The 15,855-nt window shown below is 39.1% G+C and overlaps 1 protein-coding gene across 2 annotated transcripts in view; it reads left to right on the top strand.

Moving 5' to 3' along the window:
* Positions 1-13,632, top strand: part of hlcs (holocarboxylase synthetase (biotin-(proprionyl-CoA-carboxylase (ATP-hydrolysing)) ligase)) — a 29,236-nt gene extending 15,604 nt beyond the window's left edge. For both annotated transcript variants that reach the window (XM_063896148.1, XM_063896147.1), the window contains 5 exons: positions 10,928-10,995; positions 11,110-11,270; positions 11,502-11,616; positions 11,891-12,104; positions 13,039-13,632. In XM_063896148.1, coding sequence (XP_063752218.1) covers positions 10,928-10,995; positions 11,110-11,270; positions 11,502-11,616; positions 11,891-12,104; positions 13,039-13,210 — 730 coding nt within the window. In that variant the 3' untranslated portion in view covers positions 13,211-13,632. The remainder of the gene's footprint in view (positions 1-10,927; positions 10,996-11,109; positions 11,271-11,501; positions 11,617-11,890; positions 12,105-13,038) is intronic.
* The last annotated feature ends 2,223 nt before the right edge of the window (positions 13,633-15,855 follow it).

Here is a 15,855-nt window from a genome sequence, read left to right as displayed (position 1 = left end):
GGAGGCAATCCATCTTTCTGGTAGAATTGACACTTTGAAAGAGTATTATAGGAATGCTAGTGGGAATTAACAGAGTGAATTGCATTTACTTTTTGATTGGTGACTTATTCTTTGGTTTTACACCATTTGGCAGTAAAACTTTTTTTCTCTGTGTGTCAGTGTGGACACATACTAACCACAATACTATCGAAGTAAAAGGGGCACGATTTTTAAAAATAATAACTTGCACAAACCCTGCATTGCAGGATCGACTGTTATGGAAGTGTGATTAATATTAGGGACCAAAGACAGGATGTCTGTGCCTCTCCTGCTGCAATTTCAACACCTATTTCTTCTTCGTATCTTGCAAGTTCCCCAACTTCATTGATTTGTAATTTTAATTTGCTGGCGTATACCTTGTAAAGTGTAATTATTTTCTCACCTGATTGTAATTCAATTTAAATCTGTCTCAAATCTGAAGATGTATCTTAGTAAAGCTACTTTCTGTAGCAGTGTTCAAACTACCACAATTAAACAGAAATTATGCAAAAGACACAAAACATAGGCTTAGAGAAAAAACAGCATGAAATATAAGTATACTAAGGAAAAGTCTGAAGGGGTCTGAGCTGATTTTTAAAAAAGTGTACAAGGTGTCAAAGATCTTCATTCAAAAAGGTTAGGGTTCCAAAGTTTAGGAGCCAAAGCTTTTCTTTGACATTTATGCCTGAGGCAAGGAACAACAAACCGACCCTGATCAGACAACCTCAGAGACCTGCTGCTGACATAGGGCTGCAGTGACCTCACATTTAGGCAGGTGCCTGACCATTCAGAGCCCTGTATGTTATCACAAGAACCTTAAATTGAATTCTGAATTGGATGGAGAGACATTGAAATTAAATGAAGAATGGTTTTGCATGAAACCCTTTTTATGACAAGCCAAAAGAAGGTGAACAGAATTTTTGAACCACTTCAGAGATGTTTTGTTAAGGCTGGTGACAAATTTGAACAGGAAGACCTAAATGCGTGAATAATCATCTTTATGCCAGATTGAGATCGAGAAAGTATTTTCTGCTGGTTATAGAGGTGTTCCTATATACCAGTAAAGGTGACAACAATGTTATTAGATAAATTTCAAATTGAACATGGCTGTTCAGAAAGGGCCAGATGCTCAGCCTTTTGATACAATTTAATTTAATTCAAAGTGGAAGAAAATCATGTACCCCAGTAGCAGCACCACAGGACTCAACATGGGATTTCTCTTATTCTCATGTTGTAACAATTTTCACTGTTGGAATGGAAAATGCGGTTTGAGTCTAAAAAGGTTGCTTTGTTTCCAGTCACCACGAGTAGTAAGAGGATGAATTCATCTGCAGTTTGCATGTCACAATTTGAATATACACATTATATATCAGAGGATGTAAGTAATACAAAATATACAAAACAATTCATCACATACACCATTGTTCACTATAAATGTATGCTAGATTCAAATCAAATGGATAACTTAAAAGACAATTGTGAACAATGCAAAAAACAGTTCAATGAAGGTGTCAGTGCTTACACAGGTGAGACACTTGGCTTAAAATAAATAGCATCTCATTTAAAAAAGGATTAAATTGTTAATCAAATAAGCAAATAGTCAAACAGATGATGAATTCAGATGAGTCCGTTATTAGAGTCCTTTGAGATGACAATGACTGTGGCTTTCTTCTATCTGGAGGATAAATAAAGGATTGTGAGGGCTAATAGGCAGAGAGGGAATTGGTTTGAAGAGAAGTGCCTTCAGGTCAGTGCTGGCTGAGATTGAGGAGCTGATGAAACTCAGGTTCAGTCACTTGAGTGCTGAGGCTTGAAGCTGAGGCTCAATGGCTGGCAGACGGAGTGTTTGTCCAGGGTATTAATGCTTTGTTTGGCAGGGAGCGGCTAATAATAGCCAGTCCTGAGACACAGGACAGTGTTCTCACAAGGTCACACCCAGCTGGAATCTCAATGCTTTTAGTGAGCAGTTTCACACTCAGCAGCCCTTCAGACGCACATGTCCCTGTCACCAGGAAAACATCTAGTGAAAGGTACACATTGCAGTGAGAGTGTTTCAGTGTTGTCTAAAATGTTTTAATATATTATTTAGAGAAAGTTTTGCATTATTGGGCAGTGCTCTTATTGGCTATCAAATTATCTGTGAAGAGTTAAACAAGAAGATTGATACCACCTGTCCATTTTAAAAGAAGCTAGCCACTAGCTAGCTTAGCTTAGCATAAAACAGAGAAATGCTAGATTAAACCTGTACCACAACCACTAATATAACTTAAGAAACTGAAAACTAAAAAGAGACCCATTATGGTTACATTTCTAACTACATCTTTTAGCTACTTTTAACATTTGCATCTATGTTTCATTCTGTTTCCTGTTATTCTAATATGGTTCGTTTACGCAGTACTGAGAAGGCCTTTTGTTACACATCTCATAAAAAGGTTTGAAATGATATTCCTATTCTTTTCTCAAATTTCTAAATATATATACATATATATCATCTAAGGTATCAAAACGCATTTCATTTTGTACCAAAATGTCTCAACATGTTTGCAGCAAATATCCAAAACTGTTTAAAAATGAAAGTCATGATCAAATGCTTGCTGAGACTCTTGATTTGTTAAAAATGTTAAACTCTTTCAATTAGGCTAATCTAGGCTAATCTAATTACAAATCCAAGAATTGATTTATGAGCTATTACTTTCATCCCTGTTGGTGTGAGTGTGTGTGATTGTTAGCAAGCTGTTGGTGTTTGGTTAAGTGTTGAAGTGTTTATTTGTGAAAAAGCCAGCATAAGAGACGTTAGGGGTTTTCTAACATCACTTGGCTGCTCAGAGAGCATAATGATTCTTTTCCTGCTCTGCTGAACTTGATCCCTGCGCCTGGAGCAACACACTTCCTACTTGTTGACTTTTTCTTGTAAGAGCTTCAGGCTCAGACATGAAAACCCAAGGGCCCACTTTTACTTTTGTATTCTTTTCCCCCTTTTATTTTTCCCTGATGGATAAAGGAAGAGAAGCCCGATGGATGTAAATGTGATTCTGATTATTTTTCCTTCTCGGACAAATTCTGTTTTCCATGCTGTCTGCACATTCGGAAGATGTTTTTGGCATTTACCCAGTTTTTTCAAACACTGTCATAATGTCACAGTTGCTGTGTCTTAGAGTCACGTAAACAGCCTACAGTCACTGCAGTGTAACACCTTCATTCGGAATAGAAAACACCCTTCTTCTACTTAAAGCTGTTCCAGTTGTAGGGCAAAAGTCCTGGCAGGCTCTGTTTGTTTTGACAGGCAATCCAATATCCAAACTGACACTGTATGGAATTAGTGTCCTGTTTCCTGTGAAAAATACAAACCACAGAACATGCATGGGGGTTTGGTGCAGGGAAAATGGATTCCTCATAACTATGGCAATAGGTTTGACCATAAAAATCAAATTGGCCCAATTGACCTTGCATGCTCCACCTGCAATTATAAAAGATTGTAAGCAGATGCCTAAACGTCCCCATTTCTTATTCTGGGGAACATATGGTGCAGTGTTTGACTTGAAGTTTTTATGTCCTGTGGAAGGTATGTTATACTCTGGAGTTGTGATGGGGAAAGGTCATGAAGTCCCATGCAGGGTCCAGAGCTGCAGGTTTTCATTTCAGCTCCGAAAGACCACAGCAACCTGCCAGAATTCTGATTCTGATTCTGAAAGCACTTCAATGTGTGCAGAGACTGCATTAGTATGATGGAAACTACCATATCATCTATACAAACCCTCTTAACAACAAATTTCAATGTCAACAATTTTTACTGACTTAAATAGTTTTTAACTACATTAGTTGTTGTCTTTGTAAATATTAAGTGAATAAACGGTATAAGAAGGTGAGCATTTGTCTCACCTGACCTCTACAGTTGCAGAGTGATGGTGTTAAAAGGGGGAAATACAAGTGTTGTAATGACTGAAAAATAAAATAAATCAATGACATTGTTTTGTAGGCCGACCCAGAAGTAAGCATTGCAAGGGCTCCAACAACAAAATGCAAAAAAGAAATCTCTACGTATTAACATCACTTTTAGGATTTTTGAAGAAATGCAGTCACCAGAAGTAAAAAGATAATACAAACTAACTAAATCACAGTCACATGACTTCATGTAATGCTTGGAGTGATGACATTCAGTAGTCTCATTTTGTCACTTGTTACCAACCACTAAAGTGACAAAATGAAGCACAAAGAAGCTTCAGACATTCACAGGTGGGGCATTAAATGCATATTTTATGTCATAGAAGAAAAAACCTGAAACTGTATTTTCCTACTCCTAGCATTAACTGCACTCTTAAATACATTTAAATGTAGTTTCTCGAAGATGTTCACAGCTACTTCTGAACTTCTGGCTTGGCTTTGTGCTTAGGGCCAAAGCTAGCAGGATGTTTGTATGTTTGAACATGTTTGGTGGCTCTGCACTAGTAGATTCACTGGTACTTTTTGTTGTGATGATGATTTAGGTTGTGGTTGTTTCTCTGGGCTCTTTGTCATATCTTTATGTATCAGTTTATTGATTTGAAATTCATGTCATTTATAATGTTTGAGTTGACGTATAACTCTTTAACAATTAATAACCAGCATTTCAATTGTCTTATGATACATGAAGCAAGCCAGGCTCGTAGAATTAGGTTTTTCTGTAGCCTAGAAGGTTTTTGCATCTTTTGTTGCTTTAAAATTCATTTGCATTAAAATAGACATCCTGCCCCTTGTAGCTCCTGTTATGTGTTGTTGGTCAGTAGGTGCAATTGCTGTTAATAATGTCTTCTGTGGTGTTTAAAACAAATATGATAATTCATAGTCATGATAGTCAAATATCTCCCTTTCCTATTCTGAGCTTCACCAGCTCTTCTTCTGTAGTTATTTCACAATATGATGAAATGTACCTCCAAATTTGTTGGCAGAAGTTAAACTTGTGTCATCAGCAGTCAGTATTAACACATTTACATACTGTCAGCGCAGACCATAACACGTTTTCTGCTCATGACCACTATGGCATCTATAAATGGCTGTGATGTAGGCTGCAGGAATTCAATATAAGGAAGATTTCCTTTGGCCCAACACATTTTTAAGTTTATTTTCAGTCTAATGGATGATTGTGTTTTGCTGTCCAGAACCTCTGCCAGACCAGGCCGGCCGAGCCCAGACAGGCCGTCAGCAGAGCAAGGTCATCCATCGGTGCCTCAGCTGCCCTGTGGTAATGGAGCAGCCCTCTCTCATTGATCACTTCCAATAGTGCTATTTGGAAATGATAATTTCTGCTGTCCCTCAGTAAACAGGATTAGCTCAATTAATCACATTTACAGATTAGTTTGTCCTCTCTTATTGATCATCCCTTTGATGCCGCTGAATGATCAATGCAAACACGCTTATGCACGGCAAATCCTGTTTCAAAAATGAGCATCGATGGCAGAAATAATCTTTTAATCTGAGATATTTTAATCTGGGAAGTGAGAGGTTTTTTGGGGGGGAATAGTTCCGAAGATAAATGGCTTTCAGAAAAATTATATCTTAACCCACCACATAAAATCCAACCATTTAATTAGTTAGATTTGTTAGGACATGTTGTCATAGAATGTGTTTAATTTAACCTCTATTGGATTCTAGTCTTATCACTTGCCATTTTTTGTCAAAGAAACAGGTGCTGCTGGAAAGTATCTCTACTAGGTTTGTTTGATAAGATCCATGTAACCGAGGATTTGCAGACCCCCCCCTCTTTTCTCTTTGTGTCTGGTGTCATTAGTCTTGTTTCTGTGTGTGAGAAAGACGCTGACATGCCTGTAGCTTATGATCACAGGTCCTCCTCCACCTCTCTCAGATGACTCTGCTGGTGGGCGTTTATCCTCCTGACCTGCTGTACCTTGGACTGTGACCCCTGTGGCTTAGCTGCCCCCTAAAACAAAGAGTCCTGAGCAGGGATTTAGAGGCCCATGCTCTTCCTCTTGGGACAATGCCTCCTCTTTCTATCCGTCAAATATGCTACTTTGTAAGTCTTTGTTCTGGTCTTGTTGGAATGAGTAGATGACAATAGTCACAGAGTGATCTGAGGAGATGAAATAGATCTCAGTAGTGAGAGTAACACCACAGAGGGTCCACACTTTCCCTGTCTGGGTGGCTTTTGATCATCTTCTTTCTCAAATGCCCTGCCTTTTTCTTTTTTCTATATAGGATGCAAAAAGGTCCCTGTTTCATGTTTGCTTGATGTTGTTCCCCTACTCTGTTTGCACGAACATTTTCAAGAGTTTTGTTTAAACTGCGTTTGTGTTGGTCTTTCTCTCAGACTTTACTGACTTTTCTGTTGCTCTCAGGTTATAATGCAGTAGCTCTTTGATGTAAATAAAAAAAAAAACACAAATATAGTTCATCTTTATAGGTTAAGCAATGTTCTAAACAAGGCACCATGCCAGTGTATTTGTGGGCTCAGGTTGCTGTATTAAATATTGAGTCAAAATGGAATTGTGTGCGTGTCCATGACAATGATGGAACATGTAACCCATTACAGCAGTGTTTCAGATCTCGACAATAATGCAGCTCTATGGCACACAGATACACAGACGATACCTGTTAGAAGGTACGTTCATTCTTGTCATAGGTCTTTGAATGGGATAAGAAAATATTAATCTAAAGATCTGCCTCTTTGTTTTTTCACTTTTTTATATTTCAACTAGCTTTTGAGTCTTATTTTGGTTTTGGGATTGATTGCATGTGAATGCGAACACATATGATTTGTTAACAGCCATCTGAAACCACGAACAGACTGCTTCCTTTACTGTCCGACCACATGTCCTTAAACACTCCATCAGTGTCCAGCTTAGAGAAGAGTGAAAGAAGGAACCCTTTATATTTTCTCTTAAATCTCTATATGTATGGCAGCCATTCCAGTGTCTGTTGAATTCCAACACGGAGAAATGTTGTCAGTAGTTTATAGTATAAAACTTAAAAAATATGGTCTCTTAATTTTTGCCAGAGCTGTAAATGATATCATACATTTACTCTTGCCTCCAAGCTTGTGGTGTTCTCAGTAACATTCAGTAGATTTACTTTCAGATAAGATTACCTTTAGAGAAAAGCAGTTATCTACCCGTGTTGCAGCCTTGAGCTGGCCAACATAGAGATCAGAAAAGTACACATGAACACATTAAGACACAAAACCACAGCACTCCTCCTCCCTTATTAAAGACCCACCATTAGTGTGTTAGCATCACAGTGTTAAGAGACAAGATGTGTATTATGTGTTATTGCTTTACTTATTAGTGATTGAAAGGGCAGCTGTGGCTCAGGATGTAGATCAGAAGTTTAGTGGTTTGATGCCTAGCCCCTGGAGTCAACATATCGGCGTGTCCTTGGGCAATATACTTAGCCCTGAATTGCTCCTGATGGCATGGCCAATGGTGTGTGAGTGTGTGTGTGTGATTTGCTGAGTGCTGACTCGTTAATGATAAGCCCTTTTGAGGGGTTGCATAAACTGGAAAAGGGCTATATTAAATGCAGTCCACACTTGGATATTTTGGAGTTTCCTTTGTATTCTCCGTATACGTGAATAGCATGTATGTTTTTTCCATTCTATTGCACGGGGTACATTTCCAAATGTAGTCCCAGCTCCGTTCTTTGTTCAGCCAGTAGAAGAGGTCTTCAGAGGTGGACTCACTGTTCTTGGTAGGCCTGGCTATTCCTATTTAAAGCTCATTTCTGAAGCTTGAGGACTCCGTAGAGCCAGCTGGGCCCCTGGTCTTGGTCTCCACGGGGGTTGATTGATGGCAGAGAGCTGTCAGTCACGGATCAGGCTGATTCTCGGTGGTCCTGCCAAACAGCAGCATCCCCCAGTTACAACCTCAGCAGGGAATGGCAACCTCCTAACCAGCCTCACCCTCACCAGGGTCATGCTCCAGCTAATCTGCTGTATATTAAGATCTCACAGTAAGCGCTGGGCCTAGTTCGCCTATAGTGTGTGTTTATTAAATCATATTGAAATATTTGATATTATGATAAAAAGATTTCTACTTCAACATAATTCATTCAAATACATTTCCCCCTTTTTTCTTGTCTTGCATATGTAATAGACTTTTTTTCACAACGACTTCCTCCATCTGAGACTAAAGATGTGTTTTTGACAGCAGAGACCCGGGGTTTTGTTTTTAAAATCTTTTTTTCTTTCATTAGTGAGCACATGTTGGCAGTTACTTGGCTGCAGAAGCGCTATACAAAACGTCCACTGTAATCAGCTTCAGTAAAGCTAACAAATTCCTCAAGCTATGGGCTTTTTTCTTTTACTTCCCCCCCACATGTTTTCCTTTGCTAGCAGCCATACACGTCTGGCTGACATATTTGCATAGATTAAAGGATTTGCAAATAGAGTTGTTACAAAATAACACTCCACAGGTGAACTTAAAGGATAGGTTCACATTTATCAAGGCTGATTGAAAACATAGTCAGGTGCACATGAACATACGAACAAATTGTGCTTAGAGTCATCCCTTCTGTTCCCATTGGCTATTAAAAGATCCCTTTCTTTAAAGCAATCTGAGTTAATACAACAAAGAGGCTTACTTTAAAAACATTCAATCAAATTTTATTTATAGAGCCCAATTTTGGGGAAATTACACGTTTGTCTGTGGAAACCCATCACACAAGGAAAAACTCCGAAAGAAATTACTCAATTTACATGGAAATGATGTTAGAAACCTCGGGGAGAGTAACAAAGGAGAGATCGTACAGTGTTACAATAGCTGTCATGTTACAAAACAAATACATAATAAATGAAAAACATACATAATCCAAATTACAAACTATAATGAGAAAGTATATAAAAAGAAGGATCCAGGAGGTTGTTGACAATCTTCCAGGTGACTCCAAAAGAATGATAACATCAGTCAGGCGGCACCACGGCAACAGGCAGAGCCATGACATGACCTAGAGGTAACTTTTAATACTGTTCTGAGTGAGAGACATAAAAACCCCTGGGATGATGTCCTAGATGCTGAGTTAGTAACATGCATTTATGGGAAAGGAGTACACACAGAAAATGGTAGGGGAAGAGAGTTCAAGGTCTATTCTATGAGACAGTCTAGAATTGCCTCTGGATGGTCCAAGGAAGCCTGAGCCAGCCCTAACTATATGCTTTATTAAAAAAAGAAGAGTTAAGCCTGCTCTTAAATGATGAGAGGATGTCTGCCTCCTGAACACAAACTACAAGTTGGAAGAAGTGGAGCTTGGTAGCTGAAGGCTCTGGCTCCTGTTGGACTTTTGGAGACTCTTGGATCCATTAATAACCCTGCTTGCATAGTAGGGCTATTGGTTACTTTGAGCTAAATATCTTTTGTATAAAATTCCGTCATGCCTTACTTGGAATATTTCCCTGTTGAGCTGCAAAAAGGACAGTAAATCTTTGTAATAAAAAGGCTGCAACTTTGGAAGATATTAACTTTGTGTTACTCAGATGGCCGAAGCCTACGAGCTTCAGAGCTGGATTTTTGACTCCTATCTCGTTCAATGTTATATCTTCAACAAGGAAAGGCATCAAAGTATGTATAGAAGACCTGTCCTGTCATGCTTTTCATAACCAGCAATACTTATCATCTGTACAGAGGCTTACGAGGGCTCGTGGCTAATTTAGTCCGTAGTAACAAGCCTGTCTCACCAGAATTCCCTGAGCTCAGAGTCTAGATTGAGCTATCCATCCATCCCTTTGATAAACAGTTCTTAGAGAAGTCCGTTACAAAGCTCTATCTGGCCAGAGTTGGGTCTCTGTGTGTGCTTAAGCTGATTTACCACTGACCAACTTTGCATGACAATAGCAGAAAGGCCCTGCTCGCTTGCTTTAGCAGCTCCACAGTCTTTGTTCACTGGCCAATAGAGGGCAGTTGCATGGGGTCACTGGATCAGCTTTAATTGCATTTGGAGATGAGAGAATGTGCAAACATGTTTTCTTCAGTTTCTGGTCTCCAAGTCTCCAATGAGCGTTAATGAAATGCTGATTGATAACATTGCAAGGTGGTCATGGCAATACAACTGAACTTAAAACTGTAACTCGCATGATAGTTATTAAGAAACATGAGAAGTTTAGAGTGGTTTCCAAATGTTGATGTTTGAAAAATAATGGGATTAAATGTTTCTTTTTGTGGTTTGAAAAGAGTGTTAAACCTTTTATGGCTGCAACTTATTCCTATTTTATTATCGATTGATCTGCAGATTTCTTTATGCTTCGACTGGTCTTTAAAATGCTACTAAGCACAATGGAAATATCCTCAAACGATTTTTTTTTGTACAACTAACATCTTTCCAATATCAGAAAAGCTGGGGAAAAAAAGCTCTATCCATCAACTAATGGAGTAATAGAATAACCATTCCAGTACATGTTTAATGACAATTTGAGACAACTGATTTTTCAACCTGAATTGAATTTAGGTTTTTTGATTTTCTATTCCCATGTGTTTGTCAGATGGCAGTTTCAGGTACCCTTCACCGGGCCAATGGTTTGAGGCTTAGCTGATATTGAGCACAGTGTCACACAGGATTAGTGTTTAGTACTTGGTGTATGTCTTCCTTGGCTTCCTCCTTTGCCTGGCTGGAACATTCGATGCTGGTCCTATCTGAACCTGGGGTTGACACTGCTCCTAATGACATAATCATGGTTTGAGTTTTAGCTGTGACAAGTGTATACAGTACTTGTCAATTCGATGGCGAGACCTGCTTTGTAAATGTTCTAAAATGTTTCACACACTTCTCCAAGAAATGGAGAAAAACCTATTTGGTGAAGGTCAGTAACTGTCAATATTTGAATGTTTTCAATAGATCTACAGTAACAAACAAGGCTAAAGTAGGAGTCCATTTCAGTCACTTTAAAGGAAATGTTAACATTTCTGTGTTGTTCATTCTTGTCTTCCTTCAGTTTGACTCTGCACATACCAAAGGATGTGGGTTTGATAGCGGTAGCTGGTCGACAGAGCCAGGGCAGAGGTCAGTGCTGCAGACATCCTCACACAACTTTTACTTAAATTTAATGTTGTTTGTCAGAATTGTGTTTTGGTGTTTGGTACCTTAGTGTCCTCTGTCCTGTGTTTGCTGCTGCAGGTCGGGGCAGGAACGCCTGGCTCAGCCCTCCAGGGTGCGCCATGTTCACCCTGTCTATGCAGGTGGAGATGAGCTCGAGGCTCGGGCAGAGGATTCCCTTCCTGCAGCATCTGGTCGCTCTGGCGGTGGTAGAAGCTGTTCGCACACTTCCTGGATACCAGGTATCAACATTTGCCTTTCACTAACACCGCTTCATCAACAGTAACATATTATCTGACAGCACATCTGTCATTTGAATCTAAATACATCCCAGACATTAAAAAAGTATGTTGTTGAAAGGTATACAATTGTATTGGAAGAGCAGTAAAAGTAAGTAGTAGTGCATTGAGTGTTACAGGAAAATGTGTTCTGTTGATAATTGATGATGTTGAACATGTTTTAATCTTCATCAGGACATAGACCTGAGGGTGAAGTGGCCAAATGACATCTACTACGGTAACCTCATGAAGCTTGGGGGGGTTCTGGTGACCTCCACAGTAATAGGATCAACGTTTCATCTGCTCATAGGTAATAACACTTAATCAAAGCTAATGAGTGTGCAGGCTTTAACTGACATTTTACTTTTTCACTCTTATCTACATCAACCCTTCCTTTTAAAGATTCAACTAACTCAGCAGCTCTTTTTCACATTCAGTGTTCCGTCACCTAAAACCTACTTTTTCTATGAAACCAAGGGCCGGGACAAAAAGTCACCAAAAGTAAAAATATTGTATTTTGTAACAGTGTCTTATTAGTACCGAATTTCATAGTAATGTATTTTTGAACCTGATGTGCCCTACAGGTTGTGGGTTCAACGTGACCAATAGTAACCCCACAGTGTGCATCAACGACCTGATCCAGCAGTACAACACTCAGCACGGCTGCAGCCTGCCTACCCTCTGCTGCGCTCAGCTCATCGCTCGCAGCGTCAGCTTCCTAGAGGCCCTCATCTGCAGCTTTCAACAGGGTGGCCCCGACGCCGTCCTGCCCACCTACTACAAGAGATGGCTGCATAGGTGAGTACTGCACACACCCCCACTGTGTTTTTACATTTAATTTCTGCCTTGTTTAGGAAAAGTTGTGGAATAGCCCCATGTCATTTTTTGGTTCGACCTCAGTCAAGGTTCTTAGAAAGCCGAGCCGATAAAAGATTATGTTAAAGCACTGTATACCACAAGTCGTTAAGGAAGAATCATGACTGGTTCATTTAGCATTTTTAACGTAACCAAGATACAAAAAGTGTTTAGCAGGTGCAGTCCAAGGCTGATCAGCTCTCCTAAACTGACTATCATTGTTCTTTACACATTACATTGTGCAGTTATGATTTTCTTCAATGTTAATTAAAAAGCTAAAAAAATGTGTCTGTCGCTCCTTGAAGTGTTTTCAATTTCTCACCCTCTCACTGTATATATTGCCCTCTGCAGCTGCTATAGCTACCTCAATTACATTAACTGGACAGTGGATGGTGTTTCATTGTTGTATGGACAGTATGACTCCATCGAGGCAAAAAATAAAAAGCCCCTCAACTCCTTATGGAAACTAATGACAATGCTTTGCCTTTAGAAATGAAATGACATGCATGACACTTTCTCACTTAGATTTTGATGTTGTCATTTAATCTGGCATGGAAAATTCATTCATCTTCATTGATTCTTCCATTTAACTTGAAACAAAAAGTGTAATTATTTCTCTTGTAACATTTTAATGTTATTATGACAGTTAAAGCATGAATCAAAAAGGACCACATACATTTTGTATTGTATTTCACTTTAAATGCAAAGAAATCAGAATCAGTGTGTAGAAAGTTATGAGTCTATGGGGAGAGTCCCAGCCTTATCTCACTCTTGGCCTATGAAGAGAACAAAACAGCTCTAGAGTTGTGAGATCTTTGTTTCCCTTGTGAAAACACCCTGAAGCAGAACACTGAATGTCTCTGTGCTCCGCCCTCAGCGGGACTCGGGTGCGCCTGTGGAACGAGGACGGGGTGGAGGCGGAGGTGGTGGGTCTCGACCACAACGGCTTCCTCCAGGTGCACAACAAGGAGCAGGGTGTGGTGTCAGTAGAGCCTGATGGGAACTCTTTCGACATGCTGAAGAACCTGGTGGTCATCAAGCAGCATTAGGACCAAATTCAACAGAGTACAGAACCATGGTTTCTGTCAACATGCTGAACCGATCTGACAGAAAAGCTCATGTAACTATATTAATGTATCCATGTTTTCTAATTGGTTAATCACTTAATATGTTCCTGGTTTACAGTGCGGCTATCGGTTAGCCGATGGTTAAGTTGTTGGAAGACACACGGTGATGTGAGAGGGTTAATGGCAGCTACATGAATGACACAAGTAATATCTGCATCAGTGATTGTTCACTAGCACAAACATCAGTTTCGTTAAGATTTTATTCTGTTTTGGGACCACCAGTTCAAACCATTGTTTTACAACTTGCACCCCTCGTCTGAAAAACTAACCTGGTTTCACACTTGCAAAAGAACAGTGATCGTTTCAGCTTTTGCTGCAGAAAAATAAATATTTCCACAGAAATATGTTGTTCTTGTTTTTATACTAAGCAGCTTCACTTCACTTACCTGGTCAAAGCGCTCTGCAAAATCCAGATTAAAAGGCATAAAAAAGCAATTCCTGTCTATATCCTCATGGTTCTGTAGAGAAAGAGCTACTTTGACCTGTAATACAAAGTTAAATCAAAATTCTGGCTAAATCTTCCATGAAAATACAAACAGCTGATATAAGATGTTAGCAAAGATGTAACATTCCGATAAGTTTCACTGATTTGAAAAATGAATAAACGGTATCATCCTTGTAAAGGTACCCTTTGTGGCCGAGTTATTCAATTGGATTACAATAGATTTTACAGGTGTACCTGCAAAATAAAAGTCCGTTGATGGCTTTCAATAAAAAATTCATTGCAATTTGTTTATTTTGTGTTGACAAAAGTGTTGGCGTGTACTGGGAGAGGCTAAGGAGGTTGAGCGGTTGTCCACCTATTGTTGGATCCCTGACTCCTGCAGAAAACATGACAATGAATCCTTGGGGAAGATACCTGACCCCAAAATGCTCCAGATAGGCATGTTGTGTGGTGTGTGTGACTGTTAGGCTAAGCTGATGGCACCATGTGGCAGCTTCTGCATGAGTGTGTGAATTACCTGTATATGTAAAACAGCTTTTAGTGTCTGTAAAGACTGGAAAAGCACATCCCATTTATCATCTCAACGGTAAAATGTTGTGTGGGGTTGAGTCACCAAGTAGGCAACTTCACCACTAGACTGTAGAGGCCTCTGTTACAGGCAAAACAACTGCAGAGGAGGAAATGTGTGTGCGTGCTTGCGTGTGTCTCACAGCCACTTAAGGACACATCATTTGTCCTCAGCACCATCCTCCCCAGATGAAGTGAAAACGTCAAAGGAAGCATGCAAGTTGCTGGAGCTGGATGTAGCCGTGCTTCATGGAAACATCCGTCCTTCTCCTCGTCTTCCTGCTCTTCCTCCCCCTGTATCTCAGAAACGGCACTCCGATGTGGAAGTCATCACGGTCATAGGATGTTCTGCAGTAAGTGTTTTCATGCCATGAATGAAATACCAAAAGAAAGTCCATTTACTCTGGATTATTCACTTTATTAAATTGACCTCAAAGTGACTGAGTCAGCATAATGTACAGTAAGCATGTCAGTTCATGTGATTCCAGATTTAGCGATAAAACACAAAGCTGTAATTAGTGAGGATTTTAGATGATTCATTCTTTCATTAGGACACAGATTGACATCGTCATTTTTCAATCAATCGTCTAATTAAGACCCAGTCTGTTGATTGGGAACAACCGGAAAGTCTGTTGGTTAATGAAAAAGGTTTTATTAAAATCTGAGCAACTTGACCCCAGTCATAACAAAAATACAAATTAATTGACAATTATGACAAAAACAATATATCTAATGTATAATTATGTGTTTAGGTCACTATTTGATAGAAGCACATTAGGCAGAGGACACAGCCTGTGGACCAATCTCTTGGAACATTATTCTTTACCACATCACTTTCAAAAGAAATGTCAAGTTGGTCTTTTTTTTATCACACAATACAATAATACCAATATTTAGTACGTATTGGTCCTTCCTTTCTGAAAAGATAAAAAAATGTATCTGTATTGGCACTTTATTATTAATAAGCATGAACTCCTTGAGTCAGCTAAAGAATTTCCAATGCTTAATGCGTGTGATCATAACCTACCAAACAGAGTTATAGTAAACCATAGTTTTTGCTTAAAATAAACATGTTTTATTGATGACAGACATCAATGTGTAATGCCTTCAGGCTCACATTATACTAAACAGACTAGGCTGCCCATATATTGCACTGTATTAAGAGTGTGTTTATGCTTGATAGGTAATTTAAGTTATGCAATAAATATATAATGTTGAATAAATAGAGCCTTAATTATTTCACTCTTAAATAAAAGCTGTAGAAGGCTTGTTGCTGCTCTGCTGTGGCGGCATCAAATATGCTAATCTGTTTCTGTTTGCCAAAAAAGATTAATTTAATTTTTATTAGCGTTTTAGTTCATTGATGTATGCTTAGCATCACTTTGAAACATTTTTTATTAAAACATATTTTTTTACTTACAACATTGCTGATAGTCACATTCTGTGAAAGGTCTTCTTATTCACGCTGACTCATCACTAACACTTTCTAGATGTTCACTACCAAGTGAGAAGAGCCATTTCCATTTATGAATATTTAAACCAAACATTTCTTTGA

The sequence above is a fragment of the Eleginops maclovinus genome, chromosome 11 (genome assembly GCF_036324505.1).
Source record: "Eleginops maclovinus isolate JMC-PN-2008 ecotype Puerto Natales chromosome 11, JC_Emac_rtc_rv5, whole genome shotgun sequence".
Taxonomy (NCBI): Eukaryota; Metazoa; Chordata; class Actinopteri; order Perciformes; family Eleginopidae; genus Eleginops; species Eleginops maclovinus.
Note: the sequence above shows the minus strand (reverse complement) of the source record. Positions and strands in the feature narration are given on the sequence as shown.